The 25,704-nt window shown below is 44.7% G+C and overlaps 1 protein-coding gene across 1 annotated transcript in view; it reads left to right on the top strand.

Annotated features, from left to right (window-relative positions):
• HPSE2 (heparanase 2 (inactive)) overlaps positions 1–25,704 on the top strand; it is a 111,265-nt gene that overhangs the window by 2,530 nt on the left and 83,031 nt on the right. Inside the window, exon 2 of the mRNA XM_026069694.1 lies at positions 4–315. Within this exon, the coding sequence (XP_025925479.1) occupies positions 4–315 (312 nt within the window). The remainder of the gene's footprint in view (positions 1–3; positions 316–25,704) is intronic.

Below are 25,704 nucleotides of genomic sequence, written 5' to 3'. Positions count from 1 at the left end.
CAGGTGATAGAAAGCCTGCTAGAAGACCAAAATGGCCTAAGGCATGCCATCCTGCAAGACCGGGCTGCAATTGACTTTCTATTGCTAGCTCAGGGCCATGGCTGCGAGGACTTTGAAGGCATGTGCTGCATGAACTTATCYGACCAYRGAGAATCGATTCATAAGCAGTTGCAGTGGCTGAAGGAGCACGCCRGTAARATCCGCCAGGATCATGGGTTTCTAGAYGGATGGCTGGCAGGCATATTTGGGAACCTGCCGCAGTGGCTGGTAGGGCTGCTTGCTGAAGGGGTACGCATTGTGCTGATCCTCCTGGCGGTAGGAATATGCTTATGTATCTTGCTTAGCTGCATTAAGGGAGCATTGCGGAAGATGATCGGTCAGGTCTGGGTTGCTCACCTGCGGGAGGGAGACGCAGGCGGGGACTACGTTGCCCTCGTGGAAATGAACGGCCCCGCTTACGAACGCGTGGGGGCATAACCAACAGCGCCCAGGAGAAAGGAGAAGGTCAGCAGGACCGCAAGGAACGCAAGAAGCTGCCCGGGGACGATCCCGCGTGACTAAGTGACTGCTATGCTACGCATAAGCCTAAAAGCGGTGGATGGGAGAGGGGGAGATGTAGGGGAAGAAGTAGGGGAGAGACCCGGTCATGGTAGGCGGAGCGCTACTGCCGGAAGAGAAGGCGGGGCTTTTACAGCATTATAAAAGAGCAGGACRCGCTTCATTAAACGCCATTTTGCCACTCCTCATATTGGTGTCTGTGTGGTGATGGTCCGGGGTCTGGGGAGAAGGCCCCGTGCCTCCTCGGTAAGAACGAGAACGGTAACAGAGACACTAGGCTTGGAACTGAGGGGCTGGTGCATGAATACACCACAGAAATCTTTCTCCTGTAACCGAGTTTTGTTTGTTTGTTTTGATTTTTTTTTTTTTGGTCCCTTTATCAGTTGTTTATATGAGCTCATTCTGAAGCAAACTGGCTCTTTTTGCCATGTAGCTTTCTGAGGATGTTTGGTGTGTTGCTGAAATACATGGACACGCATGTGTAAAACCACCAGGTTGTCAGGACTTGGTGGTGGGGCACCAGCATTGTGCAGGTTGTAGGGCCACCACCATTAATTAACTCCCAAAAGATGCAACTTTATCCTTGTTCTTAAAACCTCTGGTGACAGAGCCAATATCCTCCCTTGGCCATCAAGTCTAGGATGCAACTAACTATATGGAGTTAAATTGAAGCACGAGATTTTTAAAAATCTAAGCCTGTTACGGCATGTCCTATCCCTGTAGACATGAAAAGCAGTTTACAGTACTCCTTTCCTCTGTGCAGAAATCTTTTACATATTTGAGGCCTGTTATCATGTTTCCCCTAAGACTTTTGTTCTCTGTGCTGAACAACTGCATTTCTTTTGCTCTTTCCTCATGGCCATGTTATTGTCAAGTTGAATGACACATGCATGGTTGATTCTGCCTCTTGAGGTCCCTTTCAGCCCTTTTAAAATTTTCTTGTGGTTCTGTGTTTTGGTGATGTCCCCTGGGCTCTTTCCACTTGGTCTGTGCTGCTTTTTAAGTTCATTGCCTTGAAACAAGCCCAGTACTCTAGCTGAGGCCTTTCTTTACTGAGCAGAGCAGCAGGACTATTGCATGTATCTTGTGCGTGACACTCTGATCTATATGCCCCCAGTATAATCATGGACTTTATTGGTACAACATTGCTTGTTCATGTCTGCCTCTTTGTGTACGGTTTTCCAACCAGCTGTGCATTCACTGTATGGAATTTCATTTAGACTCTATTTTCCTAATTTGCTAATTAAAATGTTATATGAAACTAAATTTAAAGCCTTGCTAAAATAAAGGTATACAACATCTGTTGTCTCTATCTCACAAATAAGACCCTCTTGCTATGTCAAAGAGAAAGCAGGTTGGCTTCATGTGGCATGACTATTATTTCCAGCCCTTGCTTACAGATGGACTGATTGATTTTTTGTTTCAGAATTTTTCCAGGAACTGTGGCTGTGAGGATTGGCCTGCAATTTCCTTTTTCTTTTTTTCTTTTTTTAAACTTGTTGAAGATAGTGCCCTTTTCCAGTCTCCTGAAACCTCATTTGTCTCCTACAAATTCTCAGAGCTGCTGAGGGACCTCAGGCGCCATTTGAAAACATCAAAATCGTTTAAGTAATCTTCGTGCTGCTCATACACTATTACAGCTTACAATTTTACCCTGCTGCTTTTAATTGCATTARCTTCGTGGTCATAGTTAACCTTTTTTGAGAAGACTGAACCAACAAAAGCATTCAACATTTCAGCTCTGTCTCTGCGTGCAATTCTGCAAGTTGCTGGTTATTGTGAAATATCTTTCTTGTGTCCCAATTTATACCTCTTTGCTTCTTGAGACAGCTGCAAGCCAACCCCCTGGGATCATCCGCCTTCTCTTACCCTAATTAGTAGTTTTACAACTCATTGTGTGCTGACGGCATATGTGAGTGTGAGAGAGGTCATGAAGGTGAATCTCTTTTTCAGGTGACACTCTTTAGTCTGTTAAGCAACACTTTGGCTTTCTCATTATCTGATTTGGCTATTTTTTTTGTAACTGTGGGGAACATGGCTTCTTTTGTGTATTTGGTGTTTATTAAATTTAACTAGCTTCATAAGAGAAAAATCTTATAAATTGTGTATCTTAAAATTACCAATTATACATACATTATAACATGTAATGTCATTACCAGAACCAGCTAGTTCTGGGTGCTGTGTAGAGAATAAAGAAAACACATAAACCTAACAGAAAACAGATTTCGGTGTGAGGGGGGAGGGCTGACATGCACTAACAGCTTTGGAAGGGCTTGTGGTGCGTTCAGTGGCATACAGCAATCTATTAACCTTTTCTCCCTGCTCAAGAGGTGATGAACTCTTTGGTCTGTCTCTCCCCACTAATGTAGTTATCAAATGTCTCCTCGTGACTGCTTGCAGTCCTTGCTGCAAGCAGCTCCTTTTGAACGCTTGGCGCTCCTGCTTTGCCCCCTGTGCTGTTCCTTTGTGCTCATCCATGAGCAGCTTGATGTAGTTTCCACTYTTCTTTCTTGTGTTGCAAGTCATTGCAGAGTTGGCAGTTTAGCTGCACGAGTTCCTTATCGCCCCTCTACACTGGGATAACTTGCGTTTGTTCCCTTGTCACTGTGTCTTTACAAAATGCCATCTTTCCTGAACTCTCCTTTAATTTTTCATGAAACCTTACTTGCCAATCCTCCGAATTTACTGTAGTTTGTCCTTAAAATGTACAACTTTTATTCTACTGGAAAAAATCTTTTTTTAATGAATAAAATTTATTCTGCTGACTGCGAATGCTCTAGTTTCAGACTCTTTCTTGCCCACATTGCTTTCTGCGATCATATTTTTTGCCATTTTTTCCTGTTGATCAGAATCAAAGCTGGAGGAGCCTCCTCTCCACTTCTGTTCCTGTCTCTTCTTTCACAATTATTTCTCAGCGCATTCCACGAACTTGATGCAAGACTGTCTGATGTCTTCCTTTCCCAGCAAATGTGTGGGCAGTTAAAGGTCCCTAATTACCAGCAAGTTCTGTATTTCAGATGCTCCCAATAAGCCTTGTGCTTCTGATCTCCCTGAATTTGTAGCCTAGAGCAGACCCCTGGYGTGACGACATCTGTGTTCCTTCCACCCTTGTGTTACACAGAGGTTTGCATACCTGCCCTTTGTACTACTGGATTTCGCCCCCGGTGTTTTACACCGGGCCCCAGGATCACCCAGATCTTCTCGTGGGACATTCTCATCCTCTGCTGTGTTGATGATACTTTCCCTTTTATTATCAGTGTTGTGCGCTGCTTTAACTTTCAACAATTACAGCTTGTTTTGCCTTTCTCTGCCAGATTAGAAAGCCCCTCTCCGCCTGTGCTAGATTAATGCCCTTGTGCAGCAACTGAGTCACTTGTCCATGTATATAACCACTTTTCCCCTCTCCTTCATCAGCTGAACAGATTTGGCTCCTTCAACTTGAGCTTCACTCTGTAAAACTCTCTCTGTAGCTCCYGCTTTGTTTTGTGCCCTTGCAAGGTGGACTTTTCCATCCTGCAGATATGAACTATATTGCTTTCCCATACGGGTATTATTTTGCATTTGGCTGAATTAGAGTGTGCTTTGTTGGATTGCGGCCATTTAGCYGTACAAATCGGATCACAAGGTAAATGTAGTCTGCTTTGTTCGTTATTTACTAAGCTGCGTTTGTGCCATCTGCCTCTAAAGATTTTATATCGTTACCTAAATGACTGATAAAAATACCGAATAGTGCTGGATCAAAGACAACTATGAATGCATTTTGTTATGTCACCCGCTTTTATCCATCTAGTTATGTCAAATCATTTCCATTAATACAAGTTCTTAAATCAAGCTGCAACATCAGTTAGACAGCACTTGTTTCTGTACAACATATGTTGACTGGTAATTAGTTAAACAACATGAATATAATTAATTATCAGCTGCTTCTCATATTAGCTTTTAATTATTTTGTCTAGGTCTGCTGTCAGGCTGGCTGGCTGCAGTTTCCAAGGTCAGCTGGTCCTGTCTAAATGCCAGCACAGGTTAGCACTCTTACCCTTCTAGGATTTCTCGGCATTCCAAGATTTATTAAAAATTAGCATCAGCAGGTCAGAGATCTCCTTAGCGCACTCCTAGGTGCAAATTATCCAGGCTGGGTGATTTAACAGTGTTTATCTAAAGCAGATGTTATCTAACATCTCCCTCCGTTTTTAATAAACTGTGAAATACATCATCTTATGATAAGAGTTCATTGTCATGCCTTTTTCCTAAATACAGAGCACATATACTTATATTTTTGTAATTACATTCATGATTTTTACCATGACCACATAATAATGGACCTATAACTGTTCATAGTTCCTTTCTTTCCTCTGTATTTAAATTCCCACTATTATTTTAACTTTGCAAGGTGTGAATTTTTCCCTCATGTCTTTAAATACTTTATCAATTTTCTATACTTTGTAATTTCCAGTTGGTTGCTATTTCTCTAGCTTTACAATTGTGATTTATATTGTTTTGTTATTGCTGCCTATGCCACTGAATTAGGATGGGTTTCCAGCCAAAATTCCCTTAATTCATAGTGGTTGAATAGGCTGATTTTTGCCATCTAAAACACTTCTCCCAAGAAACTTCAAATGTTCTTTTCGGATTCTTTTGTCTAATATTTTTGTCTCCATCAATTGCTTATATAATTTTTCTCAGCCTGGGGAAATTGAAGCACCATGTGTATGTATTTTTGACTGGGATTATGTTCTGTTTGCCCAGCTTCACAAGCTTTTCTCAAATGCACGTTTTGGAGAAGAGGAGTGCCTGTGTGGACAGGACAGGGAGCTCTGTGCGTGGTGAGGGTTTGCTGCATTAAAAAAAAAAATTCCAACCAAATAGTGACATAGCAACAGATTGCACTGCAGTCAGGGGAGTATCTCCAAATTCAGCTCTCTGACCACCATCCCTATGCATTTTGTCCCTGCAAAAAATAACAGGAATGGCATTTACGTGCTGCTTGAAAGCTTGCAGTCGGGAGTTGGGGATGTGTTGCCTCCTCTGTGGCGTGCAGGTTGCATCTCTGGTGACAGACCCATGCTTTGTGGCTGGGCTAATTCATGGATAAAACAGAAGAGAAGGGAGAGCCGCGGTTGGTGAGTCTGGCTTGGCGGGGAGCAGTGAGGATAATCTCTGCGGCTGGACCCRGTTCCTGCCGGCACCGCGCTGCTCGGTGGGGGCACTGCCTGCTGGTGGGAACGCGGCTTGGTTCCCAAGATCGGTTCTCCTGTTGCTCTCTCTCTAACCCCTTTTCCATCTGTCCGTTCACTTATTATTTAAAGCGCTCTCTTGCTCTTCTCTTCGTTAGCTGGTTTCTGATGCTCCCGGCTGAGAGCGGCACCCTCGTAGGGAGTGAGAGGGCCATAACAAGCGCCTTCGTATGCCTGCGCTGCCAGGGTGCCTTGTGTCGCGGGCAGGAGTCCGTGGCACGCATGGAGCAACTCATTAAATTCCTTAATGCTTTTTCCGAGGTCAGAATCCTGGAAACGAGAGGCTCTTGAGCCCCAGGCTTGGTCCTAGCTCTGCTCTTTCAGAGCCTCAGACTGGGGATGGGCRTGCTGTGGGGAGGGAGACAAGTGTGAGAGCTGGTGGAAGCACACGCTTTCACAGCAAAAAGTGGTGTTGGGAAGAGCTGGGTTACAAGGTGTTCAGAGGAAACTTTGGATCTCTTTTTACTTCATTAAGTTTTATATGGGGTTGCTGTGCCAAGAGACACAATAATTGACTTAAAGAAGTGGAAAAACTCCATGAATTAAATTTAAATACATTTTTTTTTCTCTTGAAAAGGTGGCAAAAGCTTCGTAGGAGAAACTGCTTCAAATAAAATTCTATTAACTCATTAGGGGAACACTGGAAATGGGGCTGAGACTTGCAATTTTTTTTTTTCCTTCTCTTTGCTGGGGCACTCCAAGAATCGGATCACCTGGGGAAAGCATGTTTAAGAAATACCAGATGGTCTCTGCGATGCTCCAGCTGTGGACAATCACTCCCAGCCAGGCAATCTGCCTTGCTGTCGAAGCCCTCTAAAACTGTGCTGCCCATTTGTCATGCTTCTCCAATTGCAGCGCTCTGGATAGCTTCTTTTTTCCTTGTCTGGCTCTTCCTTTCCAGTTTTTATCACCCACCCCCTCCATGAGCTAATGTAGTAACATCCCTTCATTGGCTATAAATCCATTGAAGAGCCATATATAAAATATTACTTGGTTAGGGAAGATTGGGAAACATCTGTTTTTTACCCATAAGAGTCAGTCTCTACTTGTCTCTCATGACGATGTGACTATTTATATATTTGTAAAGTAAAAAGAGAGAAAGATGGGAATCATAGAAGCAATTTGAGTGGAGTCTCCAAATGGAGGAAACTGATTCAGCTCTGGGACTTTGTTTTTGGAGACTAATAGGCAAAAAAAAAAAAAGGGGGGGGGTGCACAATCCAATAAATTGCTTACCTCTCTGACAAAGTAACAGTTGTACCAACTGCAGAAGGTCCTTCTCTGGAAGCCTTTTGACCTTGTGTAACTGTTCCTAGGTGCTCCCTGGTGTACGTATTCCCTCAGAAAAGCTGTGGGTCTAAACCTATGCATATATGTGTGAGTGTGTATATATATTTCTATGTAAAATAGAGGAGCCTGGGAACAATAACAGTCCTAAGGTTGGAAGTAGACTATGACTATGGGCATGTGCATGCATGACATCAAAGCTGCCAGTGTTACTGAGCACTGCATGTATGGAGGCTTTGCATTTAGATGGGCATGCCAGGGAGTGATCTCTGAGCCTGTTGGTGCAGACAGTCCCGCTCAGCACTAATGCCTTGCAGAGCAGCTGCCTTTGTGGGTGCACATGGCACTTAACCTACATCTCTTTGCCTGTGCAGGCTGAGGATGCTGCTATTTGTGTGTGCGTGCGTGCGTGTACCCCAAAGGTAGCAGTGGTGCTGGAGCAGGATGCTGGGGTGTGTTCCTGAAGGAGCCAGCCAGCCTTGGGTATGGTGCATTTGCGCTGCCAGTGTGAGGTTTGAAGTGAAACGCTGTCAGCTGTGCTCAGGTTGCAAGGAGGGTCTTAGGTGGGGAGTTCCCTGGAAGGCCCCTGTCTCTGGCAGCAGCCTTGTGCATCTAGCATAACCTCCATGATGGACAGCTGCGTGCTCTGCTCAAGGTGGCCAAAAACAAAGCCCTTATTTGTCTTCCCAGCTGAGCCCACTCATGCCTTCTTCAGGGCTGTGGTTCACAGTTGCATCTTCTCCATGGCCTCATAGCATGCTTTGCTTACCCCCCACCAAATAGCTGCTGTGCTGCTGCCCCATCCTGCTGCATGCAGGCGCTCAGGCTATTCTGGTGGTTATCTGTGTTTCTTGTAGCCTCAGAGCCCTTCTTCTTGGCTTTTACAGCTTCTCCTCTTTTGTGACCTCTTATTCTCCCTCCCATTGTGCTATGATAGCCTCTCTTGCTAATCAGGCCTTGAGCTCCCTTTTCCTCACTACGCCTGGTTTGCTTCCCCTTCGGTGTTGAGCCTATGCTCCTCTCCCATGTTTCATTCCGTGTGTGATCTGTACCTGAGTCTTGCTCCTGCTGCCTCTCCAGTCCTGGCTCTGGTTCAATGCTCCCAAAGCCCTTGCTGCCTCTCCAATGCACCCACCTCCAGCTTGTGCCAGCTCCCTTGTAACGCTGCGCACAAGTGACAAAAAAGATTATTTTAAAATGAGAAGATATTAGATAGACATCACTGCTCTATCTCCTGCTGTATCTTTGTTCTGCCTGTGCCAGAGCCCTCAATTATCTTGTATTTATGCTGGTCCCCGACATAAAATTCTGCTGTTTGGCCTTTGTAAGCCTCTGAGGCAGCAAGTCCTGTGCAGCTCTGAGTTTGGAAGTGGCATTTGATCGTTTTGGAGGTGAGCACAAGTTCCCAATGTGCTTTGATACCGGATCAAAGAGTATAGGTTAAACTGAAGTGGAGACTCTCTTCTGGAAGTGATAATGAAAAATGAGTTGGAGATCTTGCAAATAGCCAGATGAACGTGAGCACAAGTGCAAAGCAATAGCTGGGAGGACAGGTCACCTTCCTCCCTGTACAAGACTGGAGCTCCATAAGAGTCAGTGGGAAGCTTGAATGTTGGAAATGGTATTGGTGAGATGGTGTTGGGCACCATGTCCAGTTCTCTTGTCCATTTCATTGGGAAAAAAAAAAAATGTCAAGTTGGAAAAGATCCGTAAAGGAGCTATAAATGCGACCAAATCCTGGAAAACAGAGCTATAGAGAGAATTTTAGTAAGATTGATCTACTTAGTTTGTCCAAGGGAAAATTAAAAAGTAACTTGATCATAGTCTACAAGTACCTGTGTGGGGAAAAGAGAGTTCAGAGCAAATAGCTCTAAATGCTAGCAAAGAAAGGCACAAAGAGAACTATGATTTAAAGCTTAATGCAAGACAACCTTAGGCTAATAATGTGCAGATTTATAATGCTGAGAATAAATGTTGGAACATTCTGCCTAGGTATGAGGTGGATTAGCCATCAGTGTCAGCCTTAAATCAAGACTCTTGCTGAAACTGTTTCAAACAGAAGTTATGGATTTCATGTACTAATTATTAGGTGAAGTCTCTAACCCATATCAAGCAGGAAGCAAGACTGCATTACATTAATAGCCCTTTATATCATTATAATCTGAATAAATGTGTAACATGAATATTACCTTTGCTAGAGAAGAGATGATCACAGAAATCATTTGCTCCCTGAAACCAAAGCRAATTAGTTAGCCTTTACTACTAAGCTGGCCAAATAGCTTTGATCACAACAAAATGAGGGACCTGAGCTTGGRCTACGGGCACTGGATTTGTCTTGATTAAGGCAGGAATTGAATTTAGCTCTTGCCTAGGCTAGAACCCAGCCGGCCTTGGTGCCGTGTGCATGGGTACAAGCAGAAAGATCAAGTTTATGTCAGGCTATTTGGGCCGGATTTGGCTGAGTTTAGGCAAGCTTAGCTGCTTATCCTTGCAATAACAAACCCCAGAGAGGAGTTATGTTCTGACCAGGACAGCGGGGTAGTCTTCACTCTCTGCCATCAAATCCTTCCCTGCAGCAAGATCCAGAGACCAACCAACTGAAATGCAAGAATTTCCCCAGGAGAGGCCTATGTTTGATACAGTAGTCTTATTTTCCTGCTTTATTTTAAAGTCTGTTCATTTCCTAGAAGATTTAGCAGATACTTCATTGAATAAATGTAGTAGAAATACTTCTGACCTCTGGTGTCCAAAAGTTCATTTATGATCTTACTATATATAAATTCCCAGATCTAGGGTTTTGATGCAGAAATAGTCTTCATTTGATAGAATACTACAAATTCAGGTTCTAGAAACTATCCTCTTGAGCCATCTCCATGGTGTTTGGCACCAAGACAAGTCATTAGTCAATCCTGAAATAGTCATCAAGCAGAGAAACAGCTTATTTTATATACTGTTTCTTAGAGAGTTAAATATTTCCACATATTCAAGCTCTGATTGGAGTCTTGAATCCTTTCCAAATGTTCAACCTGTAAAGATATTTGAGAACCCCAGGACTTAGATTCTTTCCAAAAAATGATAGATTTCACTTGAATTTTCACAAATGGAAAACCACAACTCCCCATAGCTGCAAAGAAGCAGCTGTCATACCAGGTATGGAGTATGAGAAAACACTTTCTAAAAGCTTCAGGGACTTCCCATTATCTGGAAGTTTTTAGTGCTCTTAAAATTTGTGAAGAAAATAACGTTTTTTCAGGCACAGAGTTGCTTCAGATAATCGGCTGCACCTGTTTGGAAGCAGTGCTTCACGTTGTTCCCTTATACAGATCGTTGCACGTGTTTTCGTTACTTTTTCCTAGAAACCCAAGTGTCAACAAATCGGAAACCAGTGTTGCAATGTTGTGCAAAATAACTAATTGGTATGTTTCTGAAGCATTTTTCCACTTAGTCTGCTATCTGGAGCAAATAAATCTAGTTCAGTGTTTCAAAGCTGAAATCCTTGGGTGTCAGGATCCAGGAAAAAAAACTATTGAAGAAATTAACGGCTCCAACTCAAAGCGTTTTTTTGTTTGTTTCTTTGTTTTTAAAAAGAGCAGTAGGTTTCCAATTCAGAAATCGGGATGTATTTAGAGAATGGTAAAGGGTTTCTTTCCGGAAGGGTTAATTTTTGGTCAGATTCAGAGCAAACATGAGATGAGAGTTTGGGAAATAAGGGGTTAAATCATGATGTAAATCATTGTTCTGCATTTAAAACAATAGTGCTAGGATGATTCTGATGATGGGGCTTCTGCTTTTAYTGGCTGATAGCTTGCCAAAACATGTGTGTGTTGTTCTGAATTGGTAAATGATTCCTATTTATAGGACAGGTGTCTTCTGATGTCCTGCGTTCAGTCTGTTCTGTAATCCCAGATCCTGTTTCTGATCTATGTTTAATAATGTGTGACAGAAGAAGATAGAACCTTACAGACCAAATCGGGTTAGGAATGTTTTGAATTTAGCTCTGCCCAGCAAAGAGATCTGCTTGTTGCACACGGTATTCTTTTGTAGGGGACTCGCACTTTTAAAATGCTTTTTTGGACTTATCTTTTCTTTCTAAAACATGTTGTCTTCTGGCTTGTTTCCACGCGGCCCAAACTCCACTGAGCATGCCAGCCTCCTTCCTTTGCACTGACTCAGGAGGAAAAACACTTTCCATATTATTTTTTACAGTTTTTTTAATGTAGAAACAGAGGGTTTTTTCCATAATTGGAGAGTACATTTTGCAAACATCAACAGTGTGTGGTCTAAGAGGCTAATTAGGAGTTTTGAGCATGGGAGGAAAGCAAATTTTCATAGTTATGTAGTGAAAGAGAGAAATCCCTGGAGACTGCCCCTAAGAGCAGGAGCTGGCCTGTGCAAAGGAGCGGAGRGGGAGACCCGCACCAGGAGGCAGGAGCGGAGCCAAGCCAAGCCGGATGCCACCGCAGCTAGGCCTCTGTGCAGATAAACCCTCCTGTTTCCACTAGCATCTAAATTAAATAGCGCTTTACAGCTATCGGCTTGGGCTATGCAGTCTCATCAAACAAAAGGTCAAATTAGTTAAAATTGGTTATGTGACCACTAAAAGGCTATTTYCTGTTACTTGTGAGCTGGTGGTAGAAATGAAGACAGATGCAGCAGTTATGATAGAGGCTTCTGTTCTGATCATTATACTGTTTTGAAAATAATTATTTAAAAAAAGGCCTCTCAACAGAGACGTTTGAGGGGGAAGCAAAAATATGGTCAAGGTTCTCTTTTAAATGCTTTGGAGTTTGGAGCTCAAAGGAGGCACRGGTCATTGAAATGCCTAATTTAAGGGAAGAGGTGGAGCTGTTACAGCATTCATGTCACCTAAGAATGCAACTCTGCTTTAAAGGCATGTGGATGAAGATGATCAGGTGGTCACAGATTAATTTAGCCCAGAGAAGGCAGAGGTGTAAGGCAAGCTGATTTGTCACGGTTGTCAGAGGGTTTGCGTGGTAGAGCATTATTGCTGTACAAGGAAATCTGGGTTGGGCGTAAGGACAGAGAAAGCCAGATGAGAGAAGGAACAGCCTGTTTTAAATCTTCAGAGCTGATGTTTAGTGGACTCGAAATTTACTAACATCTGAAAAGGCAGGTGAAATGGAAAACTTGTGAGGACGGAGGAGTCATACTGAACATCCTGGATTGCATAGCAACATGGGCCCCTTTTAAAAATCACCAGCATTGGTGTTGTCTAATGAAGAACAAATACAGGAGTTAGGAACGCAGACTTCGATTGCAGAGAATTACATTTTTGGAAAGCACCAACTCTGATAAGGACATAGAGGTCAGAAAGGTTGCCTTGCTGTACGCTAAGCCCAGGCTTTGGGTTTCTCCTTGAAAGCCTGTCAACCTGCAGTGGTTGAGCCTAAAGTCAGGCAAGGGTTTCTGCAGTCCTGACACTAAATCCTTTTTGGCTGCAAACCCAGGGACAGGGCAGAGGGAGGAAAGAGTGCTTGCCCTTCCCTTCCCAACTCAAAAGCCTCCGTGCTGACTGATGTGGTGGTCATATGGTCAGAAAGGGAGAGAAGCTGCTTCCTCTGCATTTGGCAGCTGCAAGTAACTGGGAGTAACTCCGTGGCTTTTCCTTCTCTGTGCAAGGACAGGAGAGTAGTCCAGAAGCAGTGCAAGTTTTGCATTCATCCTCCTGCTGTTCTGGCACAGGGTTTGTCCCCAAGGGATGCAAGTGCTGGCTTCTCCCCAGGGACAAGTGGGGAGAGAGGGTCTGTTTTGCAGTGCCTGTCTTCCAGCTCTGATGCCACTGGCTTCCTCTGCTCCTGACACTTCCTGGGCTAGTCTGTTCTTAACAGGAACATCTGTCCAGGCTTCCCCAGACATGTCCTCTTGTCTGTCTTTTGTCCGGACAGATTTTTGAGGATTTTCAAGTGTCTATTGGCCTGGCAAGCTGCGTGTTGTTGTGCGTGTACAGAAACTCTGACTGGACTGCCATACATCTGGAAACCCCAGATGTGTCCACATATGCAGGAATCCTGACTGGCTGCCAAATGTCTGGAAATGTAAGATATGCCCACATGCATAGGAGCTTTGACTAAGCTGCTGCTTGTCCCGAAGTTTCAAATACTTCCTTGTGTGCAAGGCATCTGACACTCTGGGGAGCCTTGGATGGACCAACTGTGCATGCATTACACAACTGTTACTAGTGCGCTTGTAGGAAATGCAAGATCTTGAAGAGGAGATGGTCTGCCTGTGTCTAGCGAGCCTACCACATCCCAAAGGGGATTAGGCTTGTTGCAGATGCACAGASTGCTCCATACAAGCATGTGTACTTTGGAAATCCCAGCCAGACTATGCTAGTCCTTTATGTTCCCTTCTCAAATCTCGGTATTTTCCATGAGGATCAGTAGGAAGGCCCTCTAGTGTCATAGCCTTGCTTTGATGAGGCAAAACTTTGTACGTATCCTTTGCCTAAAATACCTGTTTCTACCTGTGCTTTGTGCTTCCTTACTGGCCTCCTCAGTCCCCTTTCTGCCCAGGTCCTCACAGCGATCTATGTGCTCCCATTCCTCTTTGCAGCACAGAAGAGCAGAGGATGCACAGTGACTCTAACAGGGGGCACATATGACATGCTGCTTGTGCGCCACTGTTGAGGTCCATCCATATCCCTTCAGTGTGAGCCAATTCAGTGCAAACTTCCTTTATGGCACTTTTCACACTTCCTATTTACAGTGGCCTGATATTCAGTCTTCTCTCTTGAAGCAAAGCTGTTTTCCCTTAGCTGCTTTTGATGTATGTGTGCAATCGGTGGCGGGTGTCTCCTGCCGTTTCTGGCTGCCCTGAGCACTGCCAGCGCACAAGCAATCTAATTCCTTAATCTCCTGTTCTGGGGCGACTGAACTCCTGGGATAGTCTCTTTTTCTTCTTCTGGAAAATAGATTTGTTTTGACATTAGCCCTCATACACATGCTCCCTCTAGTGAATTCCAGGGTTAAAAAATCATGTACGTTTTCTGTAAGAGCTGCCTTGCTTGTCATTTAATGATTCCACCTCTGAACTRGGACCCTGCTGCTTCACTGGCTGCCTTGACAATATCTCATTTGTCTTTACTTCTTTTATTTAGCTTTTCTTACATTTTTTGCACATTCTGTAGATTCTCCTGCATTCCAAGTGTCTTATATTTTCATGCCTCCTTTTATCTCTCTATTCATCTATCCCAATATAGACAACAGAAATGCTAAGTCCACATAATCTGTAGAAAGCATGAACTGGCTTGTTAGACATTTTCCAAACATTACACTTCATGGAAATATTTTTCTGTAAGATGTAGAAATGAAACAGCTGTCTCCCGCTCTCTCCTGGGTTGTTCCTGTGCAGACTCTCCTGCTCTCTGAATTTAGAGCACTATCTATTGGACAAGTGACCAATGGCCAGCTTCAAACAATTGTATTTATGATGTGCCAAGCAGTGGTTAAGGTGATGGTGTTTATATGCTAGTCAGATCTATGTGGTGTGATTAACGTACCGCTAGAGCTKGCTGCAAGAGATTCAGGGCTAACATTTCCAGAGTCAGGAGCATTTCACCAGCAGGATCATCACTAGGAAACTCGGTGCAAATCATGGCTGATGGCTTGCTGCAGGCAGCTATCTTCATTTGAACTTGTGGAGGTCTGTCTCCTCCCACTGGACTGTGGAACAAGCAGGGATGTCCCTTGCTGGAGCATCCTCCTTCCTCCTGGCTTTGCACTCAGCCAAGGTACAAAAACACTCCAGTTCATGAGAGGAGCTCAGCGCTTGTGTAACGAACAAAACGGATAGGTGCCTCAAGTAACCCAAGTCCCTGGCAGGCACTGGGCACCTGGTTTCTGCTCTTCTCTTCACCTTGTTGAGTGGCTTCATCTCTCCCCAGCCTGCTGTGGCTGGGCTGATCACTGGGTGGCATCCCAAACCCTGCCAGGGGATGTGTGGATGTGAGCTCGGTTCAGACACCTCTTCCTAGTGTAATTGCTTATTCTGTGTTGTGTAGCTTCAGCACTCTGCTGAAAATGTACTGATTGCTGGAGAGTAATTRTTTCTTAAGATGCAGGAATTTATGGGAAGTTTAAGACATCAGTGGAGTTGTCTAAACTGGAGTGGTGGATCAGTAAAAACAAAACAAAAACTCACAATAAAAGTGTTTGGAGGAGGTGGATTGTTTTCTTCAGCAGCTTCTGCATAGAAAAGTTAAAGACAGGCTTTTTGGACAGAAGTGCAAGTATCAGAGTGCTAGGGTGAGCTAGCAAAGAACAGGCTCCTGAGCAGATGATGGAAGAGGCAAGAAATGGTGAAATTTGTATATGAAACCATCTCCAGACTGAGCAAGAGAATAGGAGAGACCAGAAATTATTCGAAGATTCGCTTCCCTTCAGTATTTTACTGGAAATGAGTGAGCAGGTATTAGCGGACTGTATTCCAAGCTGAGGTCACTTCTTGAATATGTTCTGGCAGAGGATTTTTGGCTATGACCCATCCTATCTGAATGACTAGGTGATACCACAGGGAAGAAATCATCTGCTAACAGCAAATCATGAATCTAAATTTCGGGCAGTTGTTGACTGTGCATTTCTTGTGCTACCTTTTTATAACTCTGCATGTTGTAATCCAGTGCTTTTAGTTTTGACCCTGATAGGATAAAGCAGGACTATTCTTACCCTTAAACATTGTCCAGTGAGAAGTGTGGTGCCTACGTGAGCCAGCAGGCAAGATGTTCTCTTCCAGTGGRAAGAACAAATCATTGCAGAAGACATGCTTTGAAAGTCACCTAGTGCGCATGGTCTGAAGTGTGCTGTGCGAACTTCTCATGGTTTGGGCGCTACTGTGGCACATGTACTGCTGAATCACATGTGCAGCTGGGGGAATACCAGAGGCATAAATGGGCTGCACATGTGTAGCACGCCCTGTGTGTCAGAGTTGCTGTGTGTGTTTCCAGCAAGCCAGTATTGTGTGTGGTCAGATGTTGACTTCAGCATTTTAAATCTGGCCGCTTTGTTCCAGCCATGTTCCCTGTGAGTAGCTGGCAGGATAAGTCAAATGGATCAGGTTGTCAGAATAGCATTTGGATGGGCACAAAGCTCACCTGGATACTTCCTTTCTAGCTGTTCCATCATAGTAGAGCTCTTGGTTACTTTTCCTAACACTTTCTACCCTTCCCCTCTTGTCTGGGGGAGGCTTTATCATCCATATTTACATAAAATATTCTCTCAGGAGACACCTTCCCTTCTTTGTCTCCATGGCAAGGTTTCAAAAGTCTATCATTCTCAGCAGCAAGCACTGAAGAGCAGGCTATGTCAGGACTTGGCACACCTGCATCAAGGATGATAAAAATAACTGTGCCCGTGTGGTCACTGTGTTGTCCCACACTYGAGGATCCAGGGGTGTCTGAGAAATGTTTCTGTCCGAGCTATTTGCTGGGTAGCATGAAGGGCTTTGCCAAGTGTCTTTGCCAAATGTTGTTCCATYGTATCATTTTCTGGGCATGATACAGCACTTGGCAAAGCTTGAAGGACAGTTCTGCCCTTGTAAAAACTCCAGAGTTATTCTTGTGATGTGTCTGTACCTTTGAGAGATATTTCTTGGAGTTGCCCACACTGTGAGTGTGCATGTTGTCAGAGCAAAGGAAAAAGGTTACTTACCAGATTCTTTGAAATGCGCTATCCCTGTGTGCTTTGATCACCCTCCATCCCTCTTCTCTGTCTTGGAGTCCCTTGACTTCTTAAAGTGGAAAGAAATGAGGGATGCTGGACACCCTTCCCACTTATGTCTGGCTGTACAGGGTGGTGATCATGGTTTCTTGGTCCATCTGTTCATCTATCTGAAGCAATTTTTTGATTTTCTCTCCTGTGTGCTCAGATGGACAGAACTTCTCAAAGCAATCTGGATACATTAACCTTCATTTACATCTCCAGACTAGGAGGAATGCAACTCCTGAACTTCCAGCTTTTGCCACTGACGGTTGCGTTGTTGCCAAATGAGTGCTGTGCCCTTACAGGAGGAGGAGAGCATCCTCCCAAGGCCATGGTGGGCAGAAGCAGGGGGCTTGGTCATGTGCCTGGGGACGGGTGCTGGGGTGGTGGGGGGGTTGTGTGCAGGGCATCTAAGGCTGCCTCAGTGTCTGGGTCCCTGTGGGATGAGGGTTGGTCCTTCCTCATCCCAGACAAGTCTCAGCAGCTGTGTCACATCTTTTCCAGCCCCAGAGCCAAGCACATGCAGCTGGTGGGCTGAAGGTGGTGAGTGTAGCACAGCCCCAGGCTGCTGCTCCTTGGGTGGAGGAGGCAGGAGGGGACTGCATGACTGTACCAGGCTGTGAGGCGGAAGCACAGCATGACACAGGGGGAGGATGTGCTGCCAACAGAAACATGCCATGACTCCAACCCCAACTTTACACCCACCTCCAGCTGCAGCATGTGAGCCCGTCCAGCCATGCCATTCATCTTCTCCAGGAGGGTCCTTAGCACGGCTCCAGGCCATGCCAGCCCCCAAGCAACTACTGGATGCAGGCTGGTGGCTGGAACATTTCGACACAATATCTTGTCTTGGAGGCTGAGAGATTATTATTGTACGTGGGGGCTATCTGATGCCAGTTGGGCTCAATGCCTGGGAATGTCCCTGGACACTTACTAGTATAGATGTAACCTCCATATCCTACCCTGGCCCTCTGTCTGCAAAAGATCTTCTCAGGAGTCTTTTAAACTTTGAAAAAGCAGGATGTGGCATGTCTTATTCCTGAATCAGGGCTATAGGTCTGTCTCCTTTAAGTCCAAATTTTGTTCCCTGCCTATAGGGTGATAAATGAGCAGTGGGTATCTGGTTAAATCAGACCATAGACAGGTCCTGGATGCCTGTTACGGAAACAAGATGGTCAGCCTTTTCACTTCCTCATCTCTGGTATGAAGTATTCCTGTCTAAACCCAACACTGAAGAGAGGCAAGATGGAGACTCTTCCCTTGTGGCCTCTGTTATTACAAAAAGCTTAGGAAAAATCACATTCTTTGCTGCTGTGGCTTGTGCCAGGTGGTGCCCCATAAGGAAGGGTGCAAGAGATGGGATAAGTGGTCTAGGGGAGCAGGGCCTGTGGTTAAGGAGCTGTGTGGGTGAGGACAAGGTCTCCTCTGCACTCACCAGTCGAGGCAGAAGGAAGAGTAGTGGCCCTGCTGAATTGCCTTTTAACCCTATGCCCTTCAGGCTTGCACAAGCATTTCACAGCTATTTCTAACAGTGTTTCACGTTCCTGTTCAGTCTCACGGTTTGCATATGGAATCTRTGTTGCATCTCAACAATTCCAAGCRCTGGRTGTTGGGGGGAAAACACCTCTTTCCTCAAACTCTTACAAAAAAAATTCCCGTGGTTTGTCTGCRTGTTTCGGAGCACTCCAGTTGCTCACCCCCGACTTCAAGCCTTTCGCAGTGATGCTGCATGCCGGGAGCTTCCCAGGCAAGCGCTGAGATGTGSACATGGCGTTCCTCCAGCAGCCGAGACTGAGGGCGATGCTTCCCGGCACAGCGTGTGTGACAGGTCACGTGTCACAGTGTGTGTGCCCCGGGGCTGGGTGCAGGAATGGGGGGGGGGGTGTGCAGGGAGCTGGGCTTGGAGGGTAGCAAAAGTTATCCAATGTGCGAGGAAGAGAAAGGGAAGCCTCAGTGGTGATTTGATATCAAGTCCATACAGAGCTGACTATTTAACATGCAGGATGCGGTTTCTTTGGGTTTGCATTGCTTTCATCCCTGTGACGTGTCTATCCAAAACTTCACACCCAGCTCTTTCTTGCGTTTCCCCTAACATGCTAGCTCTGCAGCTTCATCCCTCTCTCCAGGCTTTGCATGTGTGGCCTCTGACTCATGATGCCCATGTGGATATCCCTGGGTGACCAGCTTGCTCACAGGAAGTTTGTGGGCAGAAAGTTCCTGTTTTCTCTAGTCAGTCCGGGAGGAGACTTGTCTGAGCACGTGAAGCACTGCTGGCTGTTGTCATGGTGCTATCCAYGGCAGGAAGATTTGGAAATGGGTAGCTCCTGCACTTTAAACACAGTTTTAAATAAATAGAAGAAAAGAATATAATTCTTTAAGTGTACAAGTAGAGATTGGAAAGCCCAAAAGAGGCAACAGAGCTCTGGAAAGTCTCTGGAACCAGGATGTTGTGTGTTCAGTAGAGCTTGGATGTACAGGGAGCAGGGGAGGTTTGATCAGGGATGGTCACTAGYAATGCCTTCTTGCAAGAAGGTGATACTAGGTAAGGATAGACTTTTATACTGAGATGGACAGAAGATAGGAATGTGGGTCACAAACTTCATATTTCCTAAACTTAATGCATTTGAACAGAAACACTGTAAACTAAAAAGATTTTTTGGAACTTCCCTGATCTTAAATAAATTTGAGCAGAAAAATTTAAAAGAAAAAAACTACACATGTATATTGCTGATTTAAAACAAATATTCCTAATAGCACTGAAACATTAATGGTGAAATAATACATTTTTCACTGTTTGCCTCCTATATAATAAAAATAATATATGCACTTCCTTCTGTATCCATTTTATGATGGGRAAGTTTGTAGCTCACCTTGTCTCTGTTGTTATCAGAAATATCACATGTGGCATTGCCTCTGACTTCTTCGGCAATTTCCTGGATTGCTTTTAATGTCTTTGTTGAAGCAAAGCATATTCAACTGCTGGAGAGACTTGTAAGAGAGCTAAATTAATCTTTTCTCCTGAGCTTTGCAAAATAGGTTAAACCAACACACAGTRCTCATGGATGTTTTAGGCTCAGACATGCACATAAAATGCGAGGCTACTGAATTAAGAAATAACTGCTGTTTGCTGTTTCAGCAGCTTACTGTAATTATCTCTTTATTTTCTGGGTACTTTTTGCCAGGCAGAGATTATAATAAAATTGAAAATGAGTTTAATATTGCAATATATACGTTACTGTTTTGTGAGAAGCCCAAAGTTTCATCAACAGCCAAATACAGTGAATGGACAGATGAACTTGAGAATACATAACAAAAAGCACACTAAAATACTGGAAACTTGGGCACAAGACTTGTTCTTTGATACAYGCAGCCTACTCATGTTTCCATTACACTCAAGGAATGTTTGTTTGTTTGTTCCCAAATGCTTAGTCTGGTATGACTAATGAGTTTTAAGTGTCTTGAAAATGTCGGCTTCACCAGATGCTTCAATACATGAAAATATTTGTGCTTAAAATCCTGATACTAATGCTTTACCTCATTTTTTTTAAAAGTACTGTGCAGTGTACATTTAGTCAACCTCACAGATTAATCCTGTGCCACTGTCACATTCTGCCCATGCCTGATGTATTACCCTTAATGACTTGGTGCAGCTGCAAGACATCCAAGAAGTGCTGGGCAAAATATTCAAGAATATAAATAGCAACTGAAATGAAGCTAAATATATGCGTTTTGCAATAGAAGTGTATGGTAGATTCTGACTATTTTTTCCATCAAGGAAATGCGCTTTTTAAAATTATGTTCCTTGATGCCAGGGACTTCTAGAACTGAAAAACTGCCCAGTCTTGCTRTGTAGTCACCTGCTATACTCCCCAGGGCTGCATCCTTGCTCTTCCACAGGCCCACAAACCTCTCTTGAGGAAAGCAACAGGGGTCCTCCAGACAGCACCGCTGCCTGCGCTGGGGCTGGAGGAGGAGCGGCAGGAGACATTAGCTGATTGCGTGTCTCCGTCCAAAGCACAGGCTCCAAACTGGTCTTCACACTTCTGTAAGAGGGGAAATCAAAGCCGTGGCACCTCTGAGCCAGGACCTCGCCTCCTGCAGGTGTTAAATGTTTGTTACCTTCTGCTGAGGTGGTAGGGCTCCCTGGTATTAAATAGGTGCGGTATTTACCTCTGTAGTAAAGTAAGCAAAGATGCTAAGTGCCAAATTCATTATTAGGACTTAAATCTAGGACAGTAATCACAGACCATAATTTTAACCTGGTTTCTTAAGGCTTATGCAATTGTGCTGTCAATCAGTTCCCCCAATAGCTGTAACCTATTGCCGGTTTCAGACAAATTGGGAGATAGGGAGAAGTGTGAATTATTAATTTCATACAAGTTTTTTGAAGATTGGTATCCATGTGCAGGAGGGAGAGTAATTAGTGTCTTTATAAAGCATCACAGAGTATAGGATGTTCACAGATATGTGTGCTTTCCAGGTGGGCCCTTTCTCCCTTTCCCTGCAGGAAATTTGCTGGAAAACAGCTTTGGAAGGCGCAGAGGTGCAAGTTCTGGTCCTGCTGCCTGTAAGAAAGGTCCACAGGATAGCCCAGCACTGAGGCATTCAAGGAAACAAACTATTAATAAAGTGCAGTGCTGAGCAGAACAGGACCCCAGTCCAGGATGAGGGCTCTGCAATACAGCAGTAGGAGAAATATTCTGGAGAATGAAGGGGCTTCTTGTGTTAAACCTTCATTTTTCTAACACCATGACAATATCCTGCTTCTGCATCATGCAATTTGCAGTGAGAGCTGCTGCTGAATTGCTGAGCAAAGAGCCTGAGACTTGATATCAAGTGCTTCTTACAACACCACAGTCAGTCCATGGAGTGACTGCCCTCCAGGGGAATAAGGACCATTGAGAGCAGAGATGCTCTCTTGGCTGCTACTGTGCCGAGTGCACTTCAGACATCTTCAGCATGTGGAAAAGGGATTTGCTGCTGGAATSTGTAAAACGAACATGTGGGAAATGAACTGAGTGGTCTGGGTGCTCATAACTAGGACTATTGCTGGGAAAGCGTGGAGAGCTGCAGCTCTCCCACCAAACACAGTGACCCCTGCTAGGCAAGGGCTGAGCGCAGGTGCAGTAAGACACCTTCCTCTTCCTCCCACACCATCCATGCTCCTTGATGTGTCTGAGGCTGTCTGAAGCTCAGGAGACTTCAGATAATTTCTCCCTGTCTGTTCCTGGGTGTGGGTGTTCTCCCACATTTCAGAAGAAAGTCACAAAAYGGACAATGAGGAAGTCCGTCTGCTCAGTGCTTCTAGTTCAAGTTTGGCTGCAATTCTCCAGTTGCGGAAGATCAGTACTAGCCAGCTGTGAGGCTGAAAACTGTCCCAGAGGAGCACAGGAGCAGATATCTGCACATCCATGCCTATGTCTGCTTTATGACTAGTTGCCTGGCCTTGGCCACCCCAGGTATTTTATTGTCGGTACCTCTGGATGAGTTACTTGGGACTAGAGAAGGGGCCTCCAGGGCTGTTGCAAGACAAATGAGTCCCTCCTTTTCCTCCTCTCTCCCCAGAACCATATGTATCAGTGTGATTTATGCGACTCCGTTTTTTAGCTCATGTTTACTCTGTGGAGAGCCTGATGGCTTCTCTGTTTGCCTCGGTGCTTGCCTTAGCACATTGTTCTTGCTGCTGACAGTTATGCTGGCTGCAGCTCCGCGGTGGTTTTGTTTGGAAAGTCGTAGGGGGAGTGAGGAAGATAGCGGGTGAGGAAGAGGTGTCGTGCTGCGCATAGCCAGTGAGCCGGTGCTGTCAGCTGGACTTCCTGACCTGAGGCAGGCAATTCCCATTAGTGTTGTACTGCTCGATGGAAAACGCAGAGATGAGGGAAGTGTTTTAATGGATCAGAAACCAAGCGGGTTTGAGACACTTAGAACAGTTTCTGTAAGTACTGGAGACACTGACTTTAACCACGTACTGACAGGTCAAATCTGCTCCTCCTGGGAGGCGTGTGGCTGCTAGGAGAAAACCGATAAGAACTTGAAGCAAAGTGAAAACCAAAGGAGGTGAAAGTAACTCTTTGGACAATGAGGGGTATAATTATTGCTTGGCAAATATTAACAGGTAACCCCGCAGCCCGCAGGTAACGTGTGGTGGCGGAAACAGGAAAGAAAGCCGCATATSGGTTCATCAGAGACGCCTTATCCGTTTGGTTTTCTTTCCTGGCTCTTTAAGGGAAGATAGAGCAGGAAAACAAGCCGAGTCCTATGCAAGTCTGCGCAGATCGGTGACTTGCACCAAAGCTGGTGTGGAATTCTCAGACTCCCAGCGGAGGGAACAGATTTCTGCGCAAGAAAAGCTTGCACGGGCTCTGCTGCCGGAGACACATCTTGAAGTAATATGCGGCTCTTGATGACACCTCCTCAACACTTAGTAAATTTGACCTCTTCTTTCATGTGTCATTATACTGCTCACATGGCTGTGCAGGCAGCTAGCATGTTGAATCCAAATTTTATATTTTCAGGCAACGAACATGTGCTCTTTCAAATTGAATGGTGATACTACTAATGGCTGACTCTATTTCCTATCACCTGGGAGGTGGGAGGTCAGTTGACAGGAAACCTCATTCTCTGGCATCCAGAAGAATTGCCATCCTTCACGCAAAGGCAGATTTGGTTTGTTTTAAAGCTCTTGTGCGTGTTGAGCAGCACAGGCGCTCAGCGCCTCCTAGAAGCACTTAGTATTAAGTACAAAGTACTCTTCTTCGGTGTTGTTAAATAGTAAAGGCTTTCATAAACACTGTCTGAAAGTGCTCTRATTATATGTGACACCCCCCCACACGCACTGCTTAGTGCCATCTTATTAATCTATTAGGTGAATAGATCTATTTTGGGAATTGAGCAAACAGAAATTGCACAGTGAAACTCATTTAATATATAATATGCTAATATAATATATATTAATAGCAATTTTTTCTTAGTATAAAAACAATGATTTGCCATTTATTTTTCATGTCATGTTGAGTTTTTGCAGGCCAGCATTTAAAACTGACAAGTAATTTTGTCCTTCTTAATTTTGGCACCTGAAGTTATTTTAGAACTACAGGCTATTTTCTGTGGCTTTACTGCTTCTGTAATTCAATACCCTTTTTAGGACCTTAATGCTGCCATTAGTGGCACACTGGCCTCTATTCTGAATAAAACTCTTCCTCACATTTGTTTGTTCAATTTTTATTAAAAAAGGGTTGCCCAACAACCAGAGGTAATGAATTTCCTGGGAGGTACAGCAGCAGGGTTTAAAATCCTTCTCCGGTAATTGCTTCTGTGAGCAGGAAGGCCTGAGTTAATGTAGGAATCTGCACAATGTGGAGAGTTAGCTCTATATTTTAGGTTGCCAGACTGGTGGCGGTGTTAGCATCTTCTCATGATCCACTCTCCAGACCTCCAAATAATGAGCTTCACTTCCTAATTTGTGCACAATAAGGTTTTTAAATTTTTTATACATCTTCTTTCCAGCCCCACGCAAGGTATTTGTGTGTTGGACTGTGCCACAGCAGGGACCCCTCTGTCTCGGTGACTCTTGCTGGTATGGGAGGTCTCCCAAGGCTCCCTCTTCTGGACTTCTTTGAACAGCAATAAAATATAAAATTACCAAGAGAGTTTGGAGGTAATGTAAAGATGGGGGAGACGGTGTGTCAGGAAAGTGGCGTGTCCTTGAACAGAGCGACTGGGGTTGCTCTGTGCCCTGAGCAGGGCCACTGGCATGCGTGGGATTCGCCTTGCCTGGTGGCTGTAATCTGCAGAGCGTCTGGTCTAGTTGCTGGGGCCGCTACGCCGGTGCTGTGTGGGGGGCTGACTCTGAGGTGGTACCTGCCCCTTACCGGTGCCTGTGCTGTTGCCTTTTCGGCCACTATACGAGAGCGCAGAGGTCAGACTGGGATATCGAAATTCCCATTGCTGCTGGTGCCAGACAGCATTGCTTCATCCCGCTGCTGCAGGCCAGCAGGGTCCTTGCAGTGGTCATCCTAARTCCCTCGCCTGGGGAGGATGGGATCAGCTGAGAGCCAGCAAATCCAGGGAAATCTTCCTCCTCTCTGCTCCATTTGCCTGTGGTTTTACAGCACCCTAATATACACTCACTCACTCCCCAAAGCTTGTTCAAACAGGCATCTGACCATGCGAATGGCCATGCAACAGCCACCCATGACAGAGCACAGCAAAAAACCTCAGACTTGCTAATCTCCAGCATCTTTGCCTGCCTGGGCGGGGGGAAAGAAAATCCAAACAACTTAAAACCCATATGCTGTCAAGCGTCTGTTATGTAATTACTGCTCCAGCCTTCTGCTTCTAACATTTGCTTTCTTTGAAGAGAAAGGTCTAGGTTGCAATTTTAAGGTCTGAAGTTAATGTTCTGTTGGTGACAACATTTGCAAGTGGTCACATGCACCCATGTGATTTCACTTCTATTTCTCTAGTTTCTGTAATGAAAGTAATCCTAGAAAAACATATCCAAAACCTTCTCTGTAAAGCTGCAGAAATCATTCGTACAAAAGTTAGAAAATACCCAGGCCCATGCAACCTTAATTCAGTTCTCTTGCATATATGCATTACAATAGTATGCAATCATGTAATTAAAAACTATTGGCTTGGCAGGACCTTGGCTTACTCCTTGCACAGAATAAGATAGAGGACTGCAAGAAGAGAGGGAATGTTTACTTGTACTTAAGGCGCTGGTGAGGGATGTGGGAGAACTGGATCCTAACCCTGGCGCTGTCACAGGATTCCTGTGTGATGCTGGGCAGAGCTTATCCCGATGCATATATAGCAAGGGTGTTGAACTGAATTAGCAGCAGCTTGCATACGAGGCTTAACCAGCTCTTGAATATTCAACTTCCCAGCCTGAAAATTCTTTAGCCTTG

This window comes from Apteryx rowi, unplaced genomic scaffold, assembly GCF_003343035.1.
Source record: "Apteryx rowi isolate R43461 unplaced genomic scaffold, aptRow1 scaffold_3, whole genome shotgun sequence".
NCBI classification, from domain to species: domain Eukaryota; kingdom Metazoa; phylum Chordata; class Aves; order Apterygiformes; family Apterygidae; genus Apteryx; species Apteryx rowi.
The sequence above is the reverse complement of the archived record's forward strand: the minus strand, read 5'-3'. Positions and strand labels throughout refer to the sequence as shown.